Source organism: Bombina bombina, chromosome 1, assembly GCF_027579735.1.
Source record: "Bombina bombina isolate aBomBom1 chromosome 1, aBomBom1.pri, whole genome shotgun sequence".
Lineage (NCBI taxonomy): Eukaryota > Metazoa > Chordata > Amphibia > Anura > Bombinatoridae > Bombina > Bombina bombina.
The window spans coordinates 253,534,481-253,558,991 of NC_069499.1; the positions used below are offsets into that span (position 1 = coordinate 253,534,481).

General features: G+C 42.7%; 1 protein-coding gene across 2 annotated transcripts in view; it reads left to right on the plus strand.

Moving 5' to 3' along the window:
- Window positions 1-24,511, plus strand: part of STRN3 (striatin 3) — a 532,215-nt gene that overhangs the window by 421,675 nt on the left and 86,029 nt on the right. For both annotated transcript variants that reach the window (XM_053697936.1, XM_053697935.1), the window contains one exon: window positions 9,654-9,829. In XM_053697936.1, coding sequence (XP_053553911.1) covers window positions 9,654-9,829 — 176 coding nt within the window. The remainder of the gene's footprint in view (window positions 1-9,653; window positions 9,830-24,511) is intronic.

Below are 24,511 nucleotides of genomic sequence, written 5' to 3' on the forward strand. Positions count from 1 at the left end.
TTTTAGCTATTCCCTTTAAAGGTAAGAACCTTTTGGGCCAGAATTGAAGGAGATCATTTCTGATATTACAGGAGGTAAGGGCCATGCCCTATCTCAGGATAGGTTGGTTAAAATAAGGGGTAAACAGAATAATTCTCGTTTCTTTCAGAACTTTAAAGGAGGACCCCCCGCTTCTTTTTCTTCCACAAAGCAGCATTAAGGTGTGGCCCCCGATCCGGGACCAGATCTAGTAGGGGGGCAGACTTTCTTTCTTTGCTCAGGCTTGGGCAAGAGATGTTCAGGATTCCTGGGCACTAGAAATAGTGACCCACGGTTTTCAATTGGAATTCAAGGATTTTCTCCCAAGAGGGAGATTTCATCTTTCAAAATTATCTGCAAACCAGATAAAGAGAGAGGCGTTCTTACGCTGTGTAAAATACCTTTTTACTATGGGAGTAATCTGTCCTGTTCCAAAATTGGGACAGGGGTTTTACTCAAACCTATTTGTGGTCCCCAAAAAAGAGGGAACGTTCAGACCCATTTTGGACCTCAAGTGTCTAAACAAATTTCTAAGAGTTCCATAATTCAAGATGGAGACAATTTGAACGATTTTGCTAATTATCCAGGCGGGTTAATATATGACTACCGTGGATTTGAAGGATGCTTACCTTCATATTCCAATCCACAAATATCATCATCGGTTTCTAAGGTTTGCCTTCTTGGACAAACATTATCAGTTCGTGGCTCTTCCTTTCGGGTTGGCCACAGCACCCAGAATCTTCACAAAGGTTCTAGGGTCTCTCTTTGGGATAGCGGTGGCGCCTTATCTGGACGATATTCTGATTCAGGCGTCAACATATCATCTGACAAAATCTCACACGGACACTGTTGTCTTTTCTGAGAACTCATGGCTGGAAGGTGAACATAGAGAAGAGTTCACTTGTTCCACAGAAGGGTTCCTTTTCTGGGAACTCTGATAGACTCGGTAGCCATGAAAGTATTTCTGACGGAGGTCAGAAAATCAAAGATTTTGAATGCTTGCCGAGCACTTCTGTCCATTCCTCGGCCATCAGTGGCTCAGTGTATGGAGTTAATCGGATTAATGGTAGCGGCAATGGACATCGTTCCGTTTGCTCGCTTTCATCTCAGACCACTGCAACTGTGCATGCTTGGTCAGTGGAATGGGGATTATGCAGATTTATCTCCAAAGATAATTCTGGATCAAGAGACCAGAAACTCTCTTCTTTGGTGGTTGTCGCCAGATCTGTCCCAGGGGACTTGTTTCCGCAGACCCTCGTGGGTGATAGTGACAACAGATGCCATCCTTCTGTGCTGGGGTGCAGTTTGGAACTCCCTGAAGGCTCAGGGTGTTTGGACTCAGGTGGAGTCTCTACTTCCAATCAATATTCTGGAACTGAGAGCAATATTCAATGCGCTTCAGGCGTGGCCTCAGTTGGCTTTGGCCAAATTCATCAGATAACAGTCGGACAACTTCACGACTGTGGCATATGTCAATCAGGGGGGAACAAGGAGTTCCTTAGCGATGATAGAAGTATCCAAGATAATCAATTGGGCAGAGGCCCACTCTTGTCATCTGTCAGCGATCTACATCCCAGAGGTAGAGAACTGGGAAGCAGATTTTCTAAGTCGACAGACTTTTCATCTGGGAGAGTGGGAACTTCACCCGGAGGTATTTGCCTCATTAATTCTCAGATGGGGCAGACAGGAATTGGATTTGATGGCATCTCGTCAGAATGCCAAGCTTCCAAGATACGGATCCCGGCCAAGGGATCCTCAGGCCGAACTGATAGATGCCTTGGCAGTACCTTGGTTGTTCAGCCTAGCTTATGTGTTTCCGCTGTTTCCTCTCCTCCCACGCGTAATTGCTCGAATCAAACAGGAGAGAGCTTCAGTGATCCTGATAGCGCCTGCGTGGCCACGCAGGACTTGGTATGCGGATCTGGTGGACATGTCCTCTCTGCCACCGTGGAAACTTCCGTTGAGACAGGACCTTCTCATTCAAGGTCCTTTCCAACATCCAAATCTAATTTCTCTGCAACTGCCTGCGTGGAGATTGAACGCTTGATTTTATTGAAGCGAGGATTCTCTGATTCAGTTATCAATACTTTTATACAGGCTAGAAAGCCTGTCACTAGAAAGATCTATCATAAGATATGGCGTAAATATCTTTATTGGTGTGAATCCAAGGGTTACTCATAGAGTAAAGTTAGGATTCCTAGGATTTTGTCTTTTCTCCAAGAAGGATTGGAGAAAGGGTTATCAGCAAGTTCCATAAAGGGACAAATTTCAGCTTTGTCAATTCTGTTTCACAAACGTTTGGCAAATGTATTAGATGTTCAGTCTTTTTGTCAGGCTCTATCTAGAATTAAGCCTGTATTTAGACCTATTACTCCTCCCTGGAGTTTGAATTTAGTTCTTCGAGTTCTGCAAGGGGTTCCGTTTGAACCTATGCATTCCATAGATATTAAACTATTATCTTAGAAAGTTCTGTTTTTGGTTGCTATTTCTTCTGCTCGAAGAGTTTCTGAGCTTTCAGCATTACAGTGTGATTCGCCTTATCTCATATTTCATTCTGATAAGGTGGTTTTACGTACCAAACCTGGGTTCCTTCCTAAGGTTGTTTCGAATAAGAATATTAATCAGGAAATTGTTGTTCCTTTCCTGTGTCCTAATCCTTCTTCTAAGAAGGAGCCTCTGTTACATAACTTGGACGTGGTCCGTGCCTTAAAGTTTTACTTACAGGCAACTAAGGATTTCTGTCAATCATCTTCATTATTCATTGTTTATTCTGGAAAGCGTAGGGGTCAGAAAGCTACGGCTACCTCTATCTTTCTTTTTGGCTGAGAAGTATCATCCGCCTGGCATATGAGACTGCTGGACAGCAGCCTCCTGAAAGAATTACGGCTCATTCTACTAGGACTGTGGCTTCCACATGGGTTTTTAAAAACAATGCATCTGTGGAACAGATTTGTAAGGCTGCGACTTGGTCGTCCCTTCACACTTTTTACAAATTTTACAAATTTGATACTTTTGCTTCTTCTGAGGCTATCTTTGGGAGAAAGGTTCTTCAAGCAGTGGTGCCTTCCGTTTAGGTTCCTGTATTGTCCCTCCCTTTCATCCGTGTCCTATTACTTTGGTATTGGTTTTCCACAAGTAATGATGAAATCCGTGGACTCGTCATATCTTTGTAAAAGAAAACTAAATGTATGCTTACCTGATAAATTACTTTCTTTTACGATATGACGAATCCACGGCCCTCCCTGTTATTTTAAGACAGGTTTATTTCTCCAACATAGGTGTGTCCGGTCCACGGCGTCATCCTTACTTGTGGGATATTCTCTTCCCCAACAGGAAATGGCAAAGAGCCCAGCAAAGCTGGTCACATGATCCCTCCTAGGCTCCGCCTACCCCAGTCATTCTCTTTGCCGTTGTACAGGCAACATCTCCACGGAGATGGCTTAGAGTTTTTTAGTGTTTAACTGTAGTTTTTATTATTCAATCAAGAGTTTGTTATTTTAAAATAGTGCTGGTATGTACTATTTACTCAGAAACAGAAAAGAGATGAAGATTTCTGTTTGTATGAGGAAAATGATTTTAGCAACCGTCACTAAAATCCATGGCTGTTCCACACAGGACTGTTGAGAGCAATTAACTTCAGTTGGGGGAACAGTGAGCAGTCTCTTGCTGCTTGAGGTATGACACATTCTAACAAGACGATGTAATGCTGGAAGCTGTCATTTTCCCTATGGGATCCGGTAAGCCATGTTTATTACGATCGTAAATAAGGGCTTCACAAGGGCTTATTAAGACTGTAGACTTTTTCTGGGCTAAATCGATTCATTATTAACACATATTTAGCCTTGAGGAATCATTTTATTTGGGTATTTTGATATAATAATATCGGCAGGCACTGTTTTAGACACCTTATTCTTTAGGGGCTTTCCCTAATCATAGGCAGAGCCTCATTTTCGCGCCGGTGTTGCGCACTTGTTTTTGAGAGGCATGGCATGCAGTCGCATGTGAGAGGAGCTCTGATACTTAGAAAAGACTTTCTGAAGGCGTCATTTGGTATCGTATTCCCCTTTGGGCTTGGTTGGGTCTCAGCAAAGCAGATACCAGGGACTGTAAAGGGGTTAAAGTTCAAAACGGCTCCGGTTCCGTTATTTTAAGGGTTAAAGCTTCCAAATTTGGTGTGCAATACTTTTAAGGCTTTAAGACACTGTGGTGAAAATTTGGTGAATTTTGAACAATTCCTTCATGTTTTTTCGCAATTGCAGTAATAAAGTGTGTTCAGTTTAAAATTTAAAGTGACAGTAATGGTTTTATTTTAAAACGTTTTTTGTACTTTGTTATCAAGTTTATGCCTGTTTAACATGTCTGAACTACCAGATAGACTGTGTTCTGAATGTGGGGAAGCCAGAATTCCTATTCATTTAAATAAATGTGATTTATGTGACAATGACAATGATGCCCAAGATGATTCCTCAAGTGAGGGGAGTAAGCATGGTACTGCATCATTCCCTCCTTCGTCTACACGAGTCTTGCCCACTCAGGAGGCCCCTAGTACATCTAGCGCGCCAATACTCCTTACTATGCAACAATTAACGGCTGTAATGGATAATTCTGTCAAAAACATTTTAGCCAAAATGAACACTTATCAGCGTAAGCGCGACTGCTCTGTTTTAGATACCGAAGAGCATGACAACGCTGATAATAATGTTTCTGAAGGGCCCCTAACCCAGTCTGATGGGGCCAGGGAGGTTTTGTCTGAGGGAGAAATTACTGATTCAGGGAACATTTCTCAACAAGCTGAACCTGATGTGATTACATTTAAATTTAAGTTGGAACATCTCCACATTCTGCTTAAGGAGGTATTATCCACTCTGGATGATTGTGACAAGTTGGTCATCCCAGAGAAACTATGTAAAATGGACAAGTTCCTAGAGGTGCCGGGGCTCCCAGAAGCTTTTCCTATACCCAAGCGGGTGGCGGACATTGTTAATAAAGAATGGGAAAGGCCCGGTATTCCTTTCGTCCCTCCCCCCATATTTAAAAAATTGTTTCCTATGGTCGACCCCAGAAAGGACTTATGGCAGACAGTCCCCAAGGTCGAGGGAGCGGTTTCCACTTTAAACAAACGCACCACTATACCCATAGAGGATAGTTGTGCTTTCAAAGATCCTATGGATAAAAAATTAGAAGGGTTGCTTAAAAAGATGTTTGTTCAGCAGGGTTACCTTCTACAACCAATTTCATGCGTTGTCCCTGTCGCTACAGCCGCATGTTTCTGGTTCGATGAGCTGATAAAGGCGGTCGATAGTGATTCTCCTCCTTATGAGGAGATTATGGACAGAATCAATGCTCTCAAATTGGCTAATTCTTTTACCCTAGACGCCACTTTGCAATTGGCTAGGTTAGCGGCTAAGAATTCTGGGTTTGCTATTGTGGCGTGCAGAGCGCTTTGGTTGAAATCTTGGTCGGCTGATGCGTCTTCCAAGAACAAGCTACTTAACATTCCTTTCAAGGGGAAAACGCTGTTTGGCCCTGACTTGAAAGAGATTATCTCTGATATCACTGGGGGTAAGGGCCACGCCCTTCCTCAGGATCGGCCTTTCAAGGCAAAAAATAAACCTAATTTTCGTCCCTTTCGTAGAAACGGACCAGCCCAAAGTGCTACGTCCTCTAAGCAAGAGGGTAATACTTCTCAAGCCAAGCCAGCTTGGAGACCAATGCAAGGCTGGAACAAGGGAAAGCAGGCCAAGAAACCTGCCACTGCTACCAAGACAGCATGAAATGTTGGCCCCCGATCCGGGACCGGATCTGGTGGGGGGCAGACTCTCTCTCTTCGCTCAGGCTTGGGCAAGAGATGTTCTGGATCCTTGGGCGCTAGAAATAGTCTCCCAAGGTTATCTTCTGGAATTCAAGGGGCTTCCCCCAAGGGGGAGGTTCCACAGGTCTCAGTTGTCTTCAGACCACATAAAAAGACAGGCATTCTTACATTGTGTAGAAGACCTGTTAAAAATGGGAGTGATTCATCCTGTTCCATTAAGAGAACAAGGGATGGGGTTCTACTCCAATCTGTTCATAGTTCCCAAAAAAGAGGGAACGTTCAGACCAATCTTAGATCTCAAGATCTTAAACAAGTTTCTCAAGGTTCCATCGTTCAAGATGGAAACCATTCGAACTATTCTTCCTTCCATCCAGGAAGGTCAATTCATGACCACGGTGGATTTAAAGGATGCGTATCTACATATTCCTATCCACAAGGAACATCATCGGTTCCTAAGGTTCGCATTCCTGGACAAGCATTACCAGTTCGTGGCGCTTCCTTTCGGATTAGCCACTGCTCCAAGGATTTTCACAAAGGTACTAGGGTCCCTTCTAGCTGTGCTAAGACCAAGGGGCATTGCTGTAGTACCTTACTTGGACGACATTCTGATTCAAGCGTCGTCCCTTCCTCAAGCAAAGGCTCACACGGACATAGTCCTGGCCTTTCTCAGATCTCACGGATGGAAAGTGAACGTGGAAAAGAGTTCTCTATCTCCGTCAACAAGGGTTCCCTTCTTGGGAACAATAATAGACTCCTTAGAAATGAGGATATTTCTGACAGAGGCCAGAAAAACAAAGCTTCTAGACTCTTGTCGGATACTTCATTCCGTTCCTCTTCCTTCCATAGCTCAGTGCATGGAAGTGATCGGGTTGATGGTAGCGGCAATGGACATAGTTCCTTTTGCGCGCATTCATCTAAGACCATTACAACTGTGCATGCTCAGTCAGTGGAATGGGGATTATACAGACTTGTCTCCGAAGATACAAGTAAATCAGAGGACCAGAGACTCATTCCGTTGGTGGCTGTCCCTGGACAACCTGTCACAAGGGATGACATTCCGCAGACCAGAGTGGGTCATTGTCACGACCGACGCCAGTCTGATGGGCTGGGGCGCGGTCTGGGGATCCCTGAAAGCTCAGGGTCTTTGGTCTCGGGAAGAATCTCTTCTACCGATAAATATTCTGGAACTGAGAGCGATATTCAATGCTCTCAAGGCTTGGCCTCAGCTAGCGAGGGCCAAGTTCATACGGTTTCAATCAGACAACATGACAACTGTTGCGTACATCAACCATCAGGGGGGAACAAGGAGTTCCCTAGCGATGGAAGAAGTGACCAAAATCATTCTATGGGCGGAGTCTCACTCCTGCCACCTGTCCGCTATCCACATCCCAGGAGTGGAAAATTGGGAAGCGGATTTTCTGAGTCGTCAGACATTGCATCCGGGGGAGTGGGAACTCCATCCGGAAATCTTTGCCCAAGTCACTCAGCTGTGGGGCGTTCCAGACATGGATCTGATGGCCTCTCGTCAGAACTTCAAAGTTCCTTGCTACGGGTCCAGATCCAGGGATCCCAAGGCGGCTCTAGTGGATGCACTAGTAGCACCTTGGACCTTCAAACTAGCTTATGTGTTCCCGCCGTTTCCTCTCATCCCCAGGCTGGTAGCCAGGATCAATCAGGAGAGGGCGTCGGTGATCTTGATAGCTCCTGCGTGGCCACGCAGGACTTGGTATGCAGATCTGGTGAATATGTCATCGGCTCCACCTTGGAAGCTACCTTTGAGACGAGACCTTCTTGTTCAGGGTCCGTTCGAACATCCGAACCTGGTTTCACTCCAGCTGACTGCTTGGAGATTGAACGCTTGATCTTATCGAAGCGAGGGTTCTCAGATTCTGTTATCGATACTCTTGTTCAGGCCAGAAAGCCTGTAACTAGAAAGATTTACCACAAAATTTGGAAAAAATATATCTGTTGGTGTGAATCTAAAGGATTCCCTTGGGACAAGGTTAAGATTCCTAAGATTCTATCCTTCCTTCAAGAAGGATTGGAAAAAGGATTATCTGCAAGTTCCCTGAAGGGACAGATTTCTGCCTTGTCTGTGTTACTTCACAAAAAACTGGCAGCTGTGCCAGATGTTCAAGCCTTTGTTCAGGCTCTGGTTAGAATTAAGCCTGTTTACAAACCTTTGACTCCTCCTTGGAGTCTCAATTTAGTTCTTTCAGTTCTTCAGGGGGTTCCGTTTGAACCCTTACATTCCGTTGATATTAAGTTATTATCTTGGAAAGTTTTGTTTTTAGTTGCAATTTCTTCTGCTAGAAGAGTTTCAGAATTATCTGCTCTGCAGTGTTCTCCTCCTTATCTGGTGTTCCATGCAGATAAGGTGGTTTTACGTACTAAACCTGGTTTTCTTCCAAAAGTTGTTTCTAACAAAAACATTAACCAGGAGATTATCGTACCTTCTCTGTGTCCGAAACCAGTTTCAAAGAAGGAACGTTTGTTGCACAATTTGGATGTTGTTCGCGCTCTAAAATTCTATTTAGATGCTACAAAGGATTTTAGACAAACATCTTCCTTGTTTGTTGTTTATTCCGGTAAAAGGAGAGGTCAAAAAGCAACTTCTACCTCTCTCTCTTTTTGGATTAAAAGCATCATCAGATTGGCTTACGAGACTGCCGGACGGCAGCCTCCCGAAAGAATCACAGCTCATTCCACTAGGGCTGTGGCTTCCACATGGGCCTTCAAGAACGAGGCTTCTGTTGATCAGATATGTAGGGCAGCGACTTGGTCTTCACTGCACACTTTTACCAAATTTTACAAGTTTGATACTTTTGCTTCTTCTGAGGCTATTTTTGGGAGAAAGGTTTTGCAAACCGTGGTGCCTTCCATTTAGGTGACCTGATTTGCTCCCTCCCTTCATCCGTGTCCTAAAGCTTTGGTATTGGTTCCCACAAGTAAGGATGACGCCGTGGACCGGACACACCTATGTTGGAGAAAACAGAATTTATGTTTACCTGATAAATTACTTTCTCCAACGGTGTGTCCGGTCCACGGCCCGCCCTGGTTTTTTTAATCAGGTCTGATAATTTATTTTCTTTAACTACAGTCACCACGGTACCATATGGTTTCTCCTATGCAAATATTCCTCCTTAACGTCGGTCGAATGACTGGGGTAGGCGGAGCCTAGGAGGGATCATGTGACCAGCTTTGCTGGGCTCTTTGCCATTTCCTGTTGGGGAAGAGAATATCCCACAAGTAAGGATGACGCCGTGGACCGGACACACCGTTGGAGAAAGTAATTTATCAGGTAAACATAAATTCTGTTTTTATTTTTTTAAAACTTCAGTCACCTCTGCACCTTTTTAGCCTTTCCTTTTCTCTTCCTATAACCTTCGGCCAAATGACTGAGGGTGGAGGGGAAGGGGAGGGGCTATATATACAGCTCTGCTGTGGTGCTCTTTGCCACTTCCTGTTAGCAGGAGGTTAATATCCCCACAAGTAAGGGGGAAATCCGTGGACTCGTCATATCGTAAAAGAAAGTAATTTATCAGGTAAGCATAAATTTAGTTTTTTCATTTACATGGCAAAATGTATCTCCCGGAGTGTCTATTGTCTCTCTCACTTGCCAGACAAAAGCCAAGCAGACTTCTTTGTGGGAATAGTGTCTAGGTGTTAATTTAATATGCCATTGTTTTTTTCTTTTTTTTTTTTTTTACTTTTCCTGTTTCTGAAATAATTTTTAGAATTTAAATAGAAAAATATATATTTTCCTTATATGTGCTTGCAATATACCCAGGAAATTTGAATTTGCTTCTCACCTCGTTTTCAGCTTCCGTCCAACAAGGATGCATTCCGGAAAACATGGAACCCGAAGTATACCCTCCGCAGCCACTTTGATGGAGTGCGAGCCTTGGCATTCCACCCTGTAGAGCCTGTTTTGGTGACTGCGTCTGAGGATCACACATTGAAATTATGGAATCTGCAGAAAACAGTCCCTGCCAAAAAGTGAGTTTTTCCTTTTGTACTACTAGCATAAGTGAGCCTGAAGATCTAACTTATTTTTGGAATTAGTTATTACATACGGAGATCATCAGTTATTTTGATGTATTTTAATTGCTCTCATTTTTATTTTTATCCTAATGGTGGTGAGAGACCATGATCCACTACTCCTAGGAATTACTCTTTCTGGCCACTAGGAGGAGGCAAATATTCCCAAACCACTAGAGCTCTATAAAAACCATCCCACCTTACTAGAAACTAATTTGCCTCCGCAGGAGGAAGGTGAAGAATGAAGGTCCTTCTGATGTTCATTTGTGAAGAGGGGTTCTCAGACTGATTTAAGACTTATTTCCACTTAGAGAACTGCTTTTAGACGAATGGATGTATTGGGAGTATGGGGAAGTGGCGCAATTATTACCCTATGGGAGTTGGTCACAAGCCTTTTATAGGTGTTGCGGGGACCTGTCCTTAGCCTCCTCCTTTTAAATCATTGATATACTCCTATTCCATATCCTCTGCTGTTATGTTTAAGCACTAATTTTGCTATCTACTGAATCCTGGCTGGAAGATGTGCAGTAGTTGTGTCTACGGGTAAGTACATATTTTTATTTAGGGGCCCTCATTTTACCAGTTGGACTATATAGTTTTGTACTTAGTAGCCTGTGGACAGTATTTAATTTGTGTGTTTTTTATGGCTCCTTTTAATATGCGCCTGATATAGGAGGCGCTGGTCCAAGGGCACTTGAAAATGAAACTGATATTTCTTCTTTTTTTATTTAAAGTTGAACATATTCGTTCTCTTTTAAAAGAGGTCTTAGTCACTTTAGGGGTTAAAGATTTTAAATATTCTGATGATAATCCTTGCAATCATTTTAAATTCAGTTTTAAGGACAGTTGTTAATCTCCCTGAGGTTTTTTTCTGTGCCTGATGCTGTCTCTGACAGGGAATGGTCTAAGCCAGGTGTGTTTTTTAATCCTTCTGCAAGATTTAAAATGTTATGTCCTTTATCTGCTGCTAGTCTAGAGTAATGGGAAATGGTTCCAAAGGTAGATGGGGCAATTTTCACTTTAGCTAAACGTACTACTATTCCTTTGGAAGACAGTACTTCTTTTAAGGGCCCTTTAGACAGAATGTTAGAATCCTTTCTTAGAAGGGCCTTTCTACATACTGGTTATATTTTTAGGACAGTTATTTCTATTGCTTATGTAGCTGCTGCTTCTACTTACTGGTTGTCCAGTCTTTTCCTTAAGAGTGCAAATTCTTTTCTTTGTGATGCTGTGTTTGATATTATGAAAATTAATGTCAAATGCTGATATGGTGTCTAAATCTAGATTATTATTTTTATTTTCAAGGAAAGAAGTTATTTGGGTCTTATTTAGATTCTTTTATTTCTACTATTGCTGGGGTTAAAGGAGCCATTTTTCCTTTAAGACAGGAAATCTAAGGGAAAATCCAAAGCTCCTAATGTTTGTTGCTTTCAACAGAATAGAGAACAGAAATCTGACTCCTCTGTTCAAAAACAAAATCCCTCTGGTTCAGTCTGGAGGCCTAATGCTAACTCTAACAAATCCAAACAGGTTAAAAAATCTGTCTCCTCTTCTAAAACCGCATGATTGTGCAGCCCCCAATCCAGTAGTTCTGGTTGGGGGCAGATTAAGCATCTTTCAGGTGGTTTGGTTTCAGTCTGATCCTAGATCCCTGGGTTCAGAATATTGTTTCTCAGGGATATCGAATTGGATTTAGAACAAGGCCTCCCAGAGGAAGGTTTTTTTCTGTCCAATGTTCCAAGGAATCCTGTAAAAGCTCAAGCTTTTCTTCAATCTGTCGCAGATCTGGAAAATATGGGAGTGATTGTTCCAGTTCCTTTGCAGGAACAGGGGATGGGATTTTATTCAAATCTCTGCTTTGTTCCAAAGAGTGAAGGCACTTTCAGACTTGTTCTGGATCTAAAAACTCAACAAATTTATAAGCGTTCCTACTTTCAGAATGGAAACTATCAGGGCTATAATGTCTTTTGTTCAGCAAGGTCAGTTTATCCACAATAGATTTAAAGGTTGCTTACCTTCATATTCCAATTCACTCAGAACATTTCACTTTTAGTTTGCTGTCTTTCCGTTTTGGTCTGGCTACAGCACCAAGAATATTTGCCAAGGTTCTGGGTGCCCTTTTGTCTGTAATCAAAGCTCATGGTATTGCAGTTTCCTTACCTGGACAATATCTTGGTACTTGCTCAGTCTTATCCTTTAGCAGAATTTCACACCAGTCAACTATTGTTGTTTTTTCAAAGACATAGTTGGAGGATTAGTTTGTCAAATAGTTCTTTGATTCCTCAGACAAAGGTTACTTTCCTAGGATTCCAAATAGACTTGAGTTGGATGAAATTTGTAGCAGCTTGTATAAACCTTCACTCTCTTTCGTTCCCTTCAGTGGCTTTGTGTATGGAAGTGTATGGAAGTATATGGAAGTACTAGGTCTCATGATTGCAACTTTAGATGCAATTCCATTTGCTCAATTTCACATGAGGCCTTTTCAGCTTTGTATGCTGCGTCAATGATGCAGGGATTATACTCAGAGACTGACTTGTACTGGAATCTAAGAATATCTTTTGAGATAGCTGACTTAGTGGCTTTATTATTTACGGGGCTTCTTTTGCTCATCCTACCTGTTCTGTGATCACCACAGATGCAAGCCTTTCAGGTTTGGGAGCTGTTTGGTGGTCTCTAGCAGTACAGGATCCTTGGGAGGCGAGGTTACCTATTAATAATCTAGAACTCTGCGCAATTTTCAAGGCTCTTCAAGCTTGACCTCTGTTGAAACGGGCATCTCATCTCCGTTTCCAGAGAGACAATGTCACAGCAGAAGCTTATGTTAACCATCAGGGGGGAACTCACAGTTCCCTGGCTATGATGGAGGTGTCTCGATTTCTCTCTTTGGCAGAAGTGAATTCTTGACTAATCTCTTCGATTCTCATCCCAGGAGTGAACAATTGGGAGGCAAACTTTCTCAGTCGTTAGTCTCTACATCCATGATAGTGGTCTCTTTATTAGTTCCATCTGATTGTGGAACTTTGGGGCCTACTAGAGAGAGATCTGATGGCCTCTCGTTTAAACAATAAACTTCCCAAGTACCTTGCAAGATCCAAGGATCCTCAGACAGAGGTAGTGGATGCTCTAGTAGTGTCTTGGTCATTTCAGCCTGCTTATCAGTTTCCTCCTCTAGTTCTTCTTTCCAGAGTGATTTCCAAGATAAGGCTGGAGTTGTCACTTGTAATCCTGATTGCCCCAGTGTGGGCTCACAGGGTTTGGTACACAGATCTGATTTAAATATCCAATTGCCCTCCTTGGCCTCTTCCTCTGTCTCAAGGTCCTTTCTTCCATCTGGATCTAAAGTTTCTAAACTTGATGGCATGGAAATTAACTGCTTAGTTCTGAAACAGAGGTTTTTTTTTCAGATTATGAGATTGAAACTCTGATTCAGGCTTGAAAACCTGTTTCTAGGATGTTTTTATTATAAGGTTTGGTAAACGTTAATTTCCTGGTGGGTAAATCATGTTTTTTCCTGGCATTCTTTTAGAATTCCTATGATTCTTCAGTTTTTGCATGATGGTTTAGATAAGAGTTTACACCTAAAAAATATATTAGCGCTAAAACAGCCGACAATTTCCTATTTGAATATATTAATAATAATTGAGTATATTAACACAAACCCCACATAAAAGAATATATACCCACATAACCAATACTAAGCAGATTCATATAAAAATATATACAATATATAAAATATGATAACAATGTTAGTACATAAAATGAAATAAACCAGTTACCAAAACGTCCATGAAAAGGCACAGGAGAAAACGTTTTTCAAGTCCTTAACGACGATGTAGCACAATTACCCAGGTTGATGCAGCTTCTCTTTGGATGATCTTTCTTCTAATCACCCGGATAATGGAACAGCTATAGCAAGGGAGTACAAAGAAGCGCAAAAAGAAAACCAAGCTTGAGTAATTTATTATGGCAAATAAAACAAATAAACATAAAAACTTACACTCAGGTAAGTGGTAATGATCGTCTGGATCTACAAATACATCCGGTGTACAGCGGATGTATTTGTAAATCCAGACGATCATTACCACTTACCTGAGTATCTACACATCCCTATTCACAGAGATCATCATCAATTTGTCAGATTTGCGTTTCTAAACAGGCATTACCAGTTTGTGGCTCTTCCCTTCGGGTTAGCCACGGCTCCAAGAATTTTCACAAAGGTGCTAGGGTCCCTTCTGGCGGTTCTACGACCTCGGGGCATAGCAGTAGCGCCTTATCTAGACGACATCTTAATTCAGGCGTCGACTTTTCAGCTAGCCAAGTCTCATACGGAAATTGTGTTGGCTTTTCTGAGATCTCACGGGTGGAAGGTGAACATGAAAAAGAGTTCTCTCTTCCCTCTCACAAGAGTTTCCTTTCTGGGGTCTCTGATAGATTCGGTAGAAATGAAAATATTTCTGACGGAAGTCAGAAAATTAAAACTCTTAGCCACTTGCCGAACTCTTCATTCCATTCCTCGGCCATCTGTGGCTCAGTGTATGGAGGTAATCGGACTCATGGTAGCGGCAATGGACATAGTTCCTTTTGCCTCCCTACACCTCAGACCACTGCAACTATGCATGCTCAAACAGTGGAATGGGGATTATGAAGATTTATCTCCTCAACTGCATCTGGACCAGGAGACCAGAGATTCTCTTCTCTGGTGGTTGTCTCAGGACAGAGTGGCTCATTGTAACGACAGATGCCAGCCTGCTAGGAAATCCCTGAAAGCACAGGGCTTATGGTCTCGGGAGGAATCTCTTCTTCCGATAAACATCCTAGAACTGAGAGCGATATTCAAGGCGCTTCAGGCATGGCCTCAGCTTGCTGCAGCCAAATTCATCAGGTTTCAGTCGGACAACATCATGACTGTAGCTTATATCAATCATCCTGGAGGAACAAGGAGTTCTCTAGCGATGATGGAAGTAACCAAAATAATCCGATGGTCAGAGGATCACTCTTGCCATCTCTCAGCAATCCACATTCCAGGAGTAGAGAACTGGGAGGCGGATTTTCTAAGTCGTCAGACTTTTCATCCGGGGGAGTGGGAACTCCATCCGGAGGTATTTGCTCAGCTGATTCAGCTATGGGGCACACCAGAATTAGATCTGATGGCGTCGCGTCAGAATGCCAAACTTCCTCGTTACGGGTCCAGGTCCCGGGACCCCAAGGCGGTACTGATAGATGCTCTAGCAGTACCTTGGTCCTTCAATTTGGCCTACGTATTTCCACCGCTTCCTCTCCTTCCACGTCTGGTTGCCATAATCAAGCAGGAGAGAGCTTTGGTTATTCTGATAGCACCTGCGTGGCCACGCAGGACTTAGTATGCAGACCTAGTGGGCATGTCCTCGGTTCCACCGTGGACTTTGCCAATGAGGCGGGACCTTCTAATCCAAGGTCCGTTCTCACATCCAAATCTAGTTTATCTGCGTCTGACTGCTTGGAGATTGAACGCCTAGTTCTATCAAAGCGTGGGTTCTCTGAGTCGGTCATTGATACCCTGAATGCCTGAAACCAGAAAAATCTATCATAAGATTTGGCGCAAATATCTTTATTGGTGTGAATCCAAAGGTTACTCGTGGAGTAAGATTAGGATTCCTAGAATATTGTCTTTTCTCCAAGAGGGTTTGGAGAAGGGATTATCAGCTAGTTCTCTAAAAGGACAAATATCTGCTTTGTCTATTCTACTACACAAACGTCTGGCAGATGTCCAAGACGTTCAAACTTTTAGTCAGGCTTTGGTCAGAATTAAGCCTGTATTTAAGCCTGCTGCTCCGCCTTGGAGCCTAAACCTAGTCCTTAGAGTTCTTCAAGGGGTTCTGTTTGAACCTATGCATTCCATAGATATTAAGCTTCTATCTTGGAAAGTTTTGTTCTTAGTTGCTATCTCTTCGGCTCGAAGAGTTTCTGAGCTATCTGCTTTACAGTGTGATTCCCCTTATCTTATTTTCCATGCAGATAAGGTGGTTTTGCGTACCAAACCTGGTTTTCTTCCTAAGGCTGTTTCTAATAAGAATATCAATGAAGAGATTGTTGTTCCTTCTCTGTGTCCTAATCCTTCATCAAAGAAGGAACGTCTGTTACACAATCTTGATGTGGTTCGTGCTTTAAAGTTTTACTTAAAAGCAACCAAAGATTTCTGTCAAACATCTTCATTGTTTGTGTTTTATTCTGGTAAGCGGAGAGGCCAAAAGGCTACGGCTACCTCTCTTTCCTTTTGTCTGAAAAGCATCATCCGTTTGACCTATGAGACTGCTGGACAGCAGCCTCCTGAAATAATTACTGCTCATTCTACTAGAGCTGTGGCTTCCACATGGGCTTTTAAAAATGAGGCTTCTGTTGAACAGATTTGTAAGGCGGTGACTTGGTCTTCGCTTCATACTTTTTCCAAATTTTACAATTTTGATACTTTTGCTTCTTCGGAGGCTATTTTTGGGAGAAAGGTTCTACAAGCAGTGGTGCCTTCCGTTTAAGGTCCCTGTCTTGTCCCTCCCTTCATCCGTGTCCTAAAGCTTTGGTATTGGTATCCCACAAGTAAGGATGAATCCGTGGACTCGATAAATCTTACAAGAGAAAACATAATTTATGCTTACCTGATAAATTTATTTCTCTTGTGATGTATCGAGTCCACGGCCCGCCCTGTTTATTTAAGACAGGCATATATATTTTTATTTTTAAACTTTCAGTCACCACTGCACCCTATGGTTTCTCCTTTTTCTTCCTAGCCTTCGGTCGAATGACTGGGGGGTGGAGCTAAGGGGGGAGCTATATAGACTGCTCTGCTGTAGGTGCTCTCTCTGCCACTTCCTGTAGGGAAGGAGAATATCCCACAAGTAAGGATGAATCCGTGGACTCAATACACCACAAGAGAAATAAATTTATCAGGTAAGCATAAATTGATGTTTTTATTTTCGATCCAATTGGATATCTATAATTTGTTTTTTCTTAAGCTCATGTCTGTTAGATTTTTGTTTTTGAGAACGTTATTCTCTGGAACTGATACTTGTGATTTGGTGGTCGCGTGGGCACTTCCTCGGAAGTTGCGCACTTTTTGAATAATAGAATTATGTTTTCTAGTTCATTTTTCGATCCTTCAGGTTGAATTTTCTTGGACCTTGGGCAGTTCTAGAGTGTACTTATACCAGGCAGGTACTGGTCGGACGCTTTTCGGCTGTTACCTGGGTTCATGTCACCCTCATGGTGCTGATTTAATCCTGTCGGATTCTGAATGTCATTTGGCCTATTGCTCTGACTGGATGTTTATAAGTACCGATCTAGGGTCGGCTTTTTTCGGGCTACTCGCCATTTTTTTGCAGATGTCATCGTGGTTCTCCAGGTCCCTGGGGACTCAGAACTGTAATTTCCATTCCTTTGGAGTAATGAGAGGTGAGTGACCTATGTGAGTGAACTGTTTGCGGCTTCACTCGAAGTTCTTACGGATGCTGACTCTTTAGCCTATTAAACATTTTCTTACGGTGTCGGAGTCTCCTTCCTTACCGCCTTGGGTGGATCATCTGGTCTGGAAGCGCGGGCATGTGCTGCTTCCTCTGCTCAGAGTTGCGTTACTCTAAGAGGTGGTGTGCAGGGGTTTCCTTCCTTCTGTGTGGAGCTGCGAGGTTCCAGCTTTCACCCTGTTATAGAGGTTTCTTTTTGGAAGATCGATCCTACAAGGACCTCTGGTGTTCTGCGTCCTCGTTGCACTCTAGCCTTGGGGCTTAACGGTGAAGAGTCAAGGTCAGTTACAGACGTCGCCCTTCTGGGGTCAGATAGTTGACCATTTATCCTCGCTATTCCGTTAGGGCTTCGTGGAGGGCGCCTTACGTCTAACTCTTTATGGCATCAAGGTCCAGGGTTCTCTTTCACCTTCGGGTGTTGGTGCTACCTTACGAATTCTTAAACTGTTCAGGAGCTCTTTCAGATTCTTGGGTTTGAGGCCAAGTCTACGGACTTTAGATGGTGCGCTCCTAATCGTAGGAGGCCGCTTAGTGTTCCTCTGGAAGTTAGATCTTTTGATCAATTCCGTTTTTCAAGGACCTTGGCCTAGGGCCATGTCTCTCCCTAGATGGGTGTGGATGGTTCGGTCTCACCTTAGGTGTTTGTGGCCCTGTGTGCCTCTCTCAGAGGAGGGCGGGGCTCTGCTTTTCGTGGGAGATGCCTGTGGCTTAGGCTTTAGGTCTTTCTGATGGTTCCCTACGGGTCTGCTGGCGCATTTGATGTTCCTTTAGACTCCAGGTGTCTTTCAACTGGGTTGGCGATATGGCCGAGAGGTCTCGCCTCCATGGTTGGGTGGTTTTCCGTTGTTCTTGTTCTCTTCTCTTCTAGAGCGGGGGTTGGGTTCTCCTGGTTCGGAGTTGCCTTAGTATCTGATTGTGTCCCACAATGGCTTAATAGTAAACTATGTTTCCTGAAAGCTGAAGGTCAGGAGTTCAAATCCAGCTATGGTTATATACTCTTCATAATGCAAGTCCCACAAATATCCTTGCCTAAAGCAGCCTTATATGGCGACCTATGGGTCCTTGTTTTTCATGCCTTGTAAGGGTCTTTTCCCTTCTGGCATTTTCAGAATCCTTGAAGGGGAGATGCGATGTAGTGACTGGTTCCACCGTTCCTGCAGCTGGAGGCTGAGGATTTGAACCCTGTTGGGGCTTCTGCTAAATGTTGGATTCTGATATATAGATGTTGGGGGGTCTGAGGGCCCTCTTTCCATGGGAAGTGTTATCTTTTTGGTGAAGACAGGGTGTAGGGGGTCTCGTACCTGTGCACAATGCCTATCCTGAATCACGGTAGCATGCCGTTTGTAGTATCTGTCAGAGGTCTACCCGGGGGCTTTGTTCCTCATTGACCCTTCCTTTCTCTTCCAGAGGTCTGGGACTATTTTCGGTCTTTGACTAGCCTTTGGGCTGGGACCATTACCCTGGAGGGAAGCTCGGGGATCGGTTATCTATGAAATGTTGACCGTTTTCTTGCAGAGTCGGTCCTCCCCTTTGGTGGGAGGACTTTTGATGTCCTCCTCTTTCTACTGGCGTCTGGTGCTGGGAGGGGACGCTCATGGTGCCCGGTATTTTGAGGACTGTGAGCATTTGGAAGGTTAGAAGTTTGAATCCAGCCACAAATATTTACACTTTGAATGTGTGCTAGTAGGCTTTAAAACGCTTTTCGTGGTGGGAAAGTTATCCTACTGCCGCTGTCTCTGCTGGCCTAGCCTGCAGGTTTCGATCTGATACAAGGCAACAGGGAACTCTTGTTTTTCTGGAGTACCTTAGGGTATGTGACTGGATCAGGGATATGAGGGTGTCTCTCGAGTCCTTTTTGGGACGTGTTCCCTGTGTATGGATCTTTTTTTATTCGGTCCTTGTGTTTCTAGGGAGTTCGTCTCCCTGGGCGATACTATCGTAAGACAACCTTGGGTTGTTCTATGTTTGTTGAGCTGTGTGGAATGCTCCTTTGGGTTTTTCCTGGGAATCTGTTCTCCTTTTAGGGGGCTGATAGTGGTCCTTGTCTTATGGCCGGGTACCTTCCTGGGAGTCGTGACCCGCGAGACTGACTCCTCGAAGGCTGTTTGGGCTCGACGGACTCTGGGACTGAGTGGTCTCTAGTTTGGCTTTGCTGGCGGTGTAACTAATGTGCAGTTACCTGAGCTTCGGGTTTTCACCCGTGTCATCTATATTTTTATAGGGTGTTGGGTAATTTCAGGCTGTGGTACCTTTAGAACGGGCCGCATTTTTGTATCCCACCAGTTGTTTGCATTCAGTGTCCTCTAGCTTGGGTATTGTTTTCCCAAAAGTACTGAATGCAGCTGTGGACTCCCGTTTAAGAAGAAAAACATGAATTATGCTTACCGATAATTTTCTTTTCTTCTGACGGGAAAAGTCCACAGCTCCCGCCAGTGTTTTTATCTCTGAGGCGGCTGTAATTTTTTTGTTCTTCTGGCACCTTTTTTTCACCCTGATATTTCTCCTACTGTTCCTTGTTCCTTGTTCCCTTGGCAGAATGACTGGGGGATGAGGGAATTGGGGTATTTAAGCCTTTGGTTGGGGTGTCTTTGCCTACTCTTGGTGGCTAGGTTTTGTATTTCCCAAAAGTAATGAATGCAGCTGTGGACTCTTCCCGTCAGAAGAAAAGAAAATTATCAGGTAAGCATAATTAATGTTTTTTTTTACACATATTGCAAACGCCAGAAAACAGGGTCACAGTGTGGCTCCTTTTATCTATATGGAATCAAGAGTTAATATCTCCTGAGGGGGATTATGAACAGTTTTATTTGATTTTATGCTGCTTTTTGTGTAAGAATGTTATGGGATCATCATAGGCTGAGATGGAACATACAGGTTTCACTTTCACTTTGAAGGTTGCACAGCTTAAAAGCTTGGCGCGCTTTTTCTCATAGCAGGGACGGTCCTGCATTGTGCACCATGTGACCCGAATGGTTGAGGCTTCCATTTCCTTTCTCTTGGCCGAGTTACTACTAGAGAGGATTTTTATCTCTGTTATAGGAGGTGGTGGGTGCCCCAGCCATTGAGGGTATAAAGGTGCTGCTTTTTTATTTAAAATAAAGTTAGTTTTTTTCTGTAGTCCTCCGCATATCGTACTTTAGCTATGGAGGATTCTGATTCATTAGAGGGTTCTCCCTCTATTTCAAAGAGTAATGCCTGTTTATATTGTGAGGGAGCTCTGGAATATCCACCCTCTCAATTATGTTCCATATGCCTTGATAAGGGGATTATATCAAATAAGGTTGACATGTTTGATACCACTGAGCCGCCCACCTTTGAGTCCTTCGTCCAGTGAGGCGCACACCCTACATGCATCTGATATACACATGCAGCTTCCCATGGCTCTGCTAATCCTCCATCTTGAGGAGACCATTTTCTTTCATGTAATTAGCAAGAGTCCATGAGCTAGTGACGTATGGGATATACATTCCTACCAGGAGGGGCAAAGTTTCCCAAACCTCAAAATGCCTATAAATACACCCCTCACCACACCCACAAATCAGTTTTACAAACTTTGCCTCCCATGGAGGTGGTGAAGTAAGTTTGTGCTAGATTCTTCGTTGATATGCGCTTCGCAGCAGGCTGGAGCCCGGTTTTCCTCTCAGTGTGCAGTGAATGTCAGAGGGATGTGAAGAGAGTATTGCCTATTTGAATTCAATGATCTCCTTCTACGGGGTCTATTTAATAGGTTCTCTGTTATCGGTCGTAGAGATTCATCTCTTACCTCCCTTTTCAGATCGACGATATACTCTTATATATACCATTACCTCTACTGATTCTCGTTTCAGTACTGGTTTGGCTTTCTACTACATGTAGATGAGTGTCCTGGGGTAAGTAAGTCTTATTTTTGTGACACTCTAAGCTATGGTTGGGCACTTTTATATAGAGTTCTAAATATATGTGTTTAAACATTTATTTGCCTTGATTCAGGATGTTCAACATTCCTTATTTCAGACAGTCAGTTTCATTATTTGCGATAATGCATTTGAATAATCAATTTTTTCTTACCTTAAAATTTGACTTTTTTTCCTGTGGGCTGTTAGGCTCGCGGGGGCTGAAAATGCTTCATTTTATTGGGTCATTCTTGGCGCGGACTTTTTTGGCGCAAAAATGTTCTTGTAATTTCCGGCGTCATACTTGTCGCCGGAAGTTGCGTCATTTTTTTGACGTTTTTGCGCCAAATAATGTGGGCGTCTTTTTTGGCGCTAAAAAATATGGGCGTTATTATTGTCTCCACATTATTTAAGTCTCATTGTTTATTTGCTTCTGGTTGCTAGAAGCTTGTTCATTGGCATTTTTTCCCATTCCTGAAACTGTCTTTTAAGGAATTTGATCAATTTTGCTTTATATGTTGTTTTTTCTATTACATATTGCAAGATGTCTCAGATTGACCCTGAATCAGAAGATACTTCTGGAAAATTGCTGCCTGATGCTGGATCTACCAAAGTTAAGTGTATTTGTTGTAAACTTGTGGTAACTGTTCCTCCGGCTGTTGTTTGTAATGAATGTCATGACAAACTTGTTAATGCAGATAATATTTCCTTTAGTAATGTTCCATTACCTGTTGCTGTTCCATCAACATCTAATATTCAGGGTGTTCCTGTTAACATAAGAGATTTTGTTTCTAAATCTATTAAGAAGGCTATGTCTATTATTCCTCCTTCTAGTAAACGTAAAAGGTATTTTAAAACTTCTCATTTTTCAGATGAATTTTTAAATGAACATCCTCATTCTGATTCTGATAATGAGTCTTCTGGTTCAGAGGATTCTGTTTCAGAGGTTGATACTGATAAATCTTCATATTTATTTAAAATGGTATTTATTCGTTCTTTGCTTAAAGAAGTCTTAATTGCATTAGAAATAGAGGAATCTGGTCCTCTTGATACTAAATCTAAACGTTTGAAAGGTTTTTAAACCTCCTGTAGTTATTCCGGAGGTTTTTCCCGTCCCTGATGCTATTTCTGAAGTAATTTCCAGGGAATGGAATAATTTGGGTAATTCATTTACTCCTCCTAAACGGTTTAAGCAATTATATCCTGTGCCATCTGACAGATTAGAGTTTTGGGACAAAATCCCTAAGGTTGATGGGGCTATCTCTACTCTTGCTAAACGTACTACTATTCCTACGGCAGATAGTACTTCCTTTAAGGATCCTTTAGATAGGAAAATTGAATCCTTTCTAAGAAAAGCTTACTTATGTTCAGGTAATCTTCTTAGACCTGCTATATCTTTGGCGGATGTTGCTGCAGCTTCAACTTTCTGGTTGGAAGCTTTAGCACAACAAGTAACAGATCATAATACTCATAGCATTATTAATCTTCTTCAACATGCTAATAATTTTATTTGTGATGCCATCTTTGATATCATTTGGGTTGATGTCAGGTATATGTCTTTAGCTATTTTAGCTAGAAGAGCTGTATGGCTTAAAACTTGGAATGCTGATATGTCTTCTAAGTCAACTTTGCTTTCCCTTTCTTTCCAGGGTAATAAATTGTTTGGTTCACAGTTGGATTCTATTATTTCAACTGTTACTGGGGGGAAAGGAACTTTTTTACCACAGGATAAAAAATCTAAAGGTAAATTTAGGTCTGCTAATCGTTTTCGTTCCTTTCGTCACAATAAGGAACAAAAGCATGATCCTTCCCCTACAGGAGCGGTATCAGTTTGGAAACCATCTCCAGTCTGGAATAAATCCAAGCCTTTTAGAAAGCCAAAGCCAGCTCCCAAGTCCACATGAAGGTGCGGCCCTCATTCCAGCCCAGCTGGTAGGGGGCAGATTACGATTTTTCAAAGAAATTTGGATCAATTCGATTCACAATCTTTGGATTCAGAACATTGTTTCACAAGGGTACAGAATAGGCTTCAAGGTTAGGCCTCCTGCAAGAAGATTTTTTCTTTCCCTTGTCCCAATAAATCCAGTGAAGGCTCAAGCATTTCTGAAATGTGTTTCAGATCTAGAGTTGGCTGGAGTAATTATGCCAGTTCCAGTTCTGGAACAGGGGCTGGGGTTTTACTCAAATCTCTTCATTGTACCAAAGAAGGAGAATTCCTTCAGACCAGTTCTGGATTTAAAAATATTGAATTGTTATGTAAGGATACCAACATTCAAAATGGTAACTATAAGGACTATTCTGCCTTTTGTTCAGCAAGGGCATTATATGTCCACAATAGATTTACAAGATGCATATCTGCATATTCCGATTCATCCAGATCACTATCAGTTTCTGAGATTCTCTTTCCTAGACAAGCATTACCAGTTTGTGGCTCTGCCGTTTGGCCTAGCAACAGCTCCAAGGATTTTTACAAAGGTTCTCGGTGCCCTTCTATCTGTAATCAGAGAACAGGGTATTGTGGTATTTCCTTATTTGGACGATATCTTGGTACTTGCTCAGTCTTCACATTTAGCAGAATCTCATACGAATCGACTTGTATTGTTTCTTCGAGAACATGGTTGGAGGATCAATTTACCAAAGAGTTTGTTGATTGCTCAGACAAGGGTAACCTTTTTAGGTTTCCAGATAGATTCAGTGTCCATGACTCTGTCTCTGACGGACAAGAGACGTCTGAAATTGGTTTCAGCTTGTCGAAACCTTCAGTCTCAATCATTCCCTTCGGTAGCCTTATGCATGGAAATTCTAGGTCTTATGACTGCTGCATCGGACGCGATCCCCTTTGCTCGTTTTCACATGCAACCTCTTTAGCTCTGTATGCTGAACCAGTGGTGCAGGGATTATACAAAGATATCTCAATTAATATCTTTAAAACCGATTGTACGACACTCTCTGATGTGGTGGACAGACCACCATCGTTTAGTCCAGGGGGCTTCTTTTGTTCTTCCGACCTGGACTGTAATCTCAACAGATGCAAGTCTGACAGGTTGGGGAGCTGTATGGGGGTCTCTGACAGCACAAGGGGTTTGGAAATCTCAGGAGGCGAGATTACCAATCAACATTTTGAAACTCTGTGCAATTTTCAGAGCTCTTTAGTCGTGGCCTCTTCTAAAGAGAGAGTCGTTCATTTGTTTCCAGACGGACAATGTCACAACCGTGGCATATGTCAATCATCAAGGAGGGACTCACAGTCCTCTGGCTATGAAAGAAGTATCTTGAAT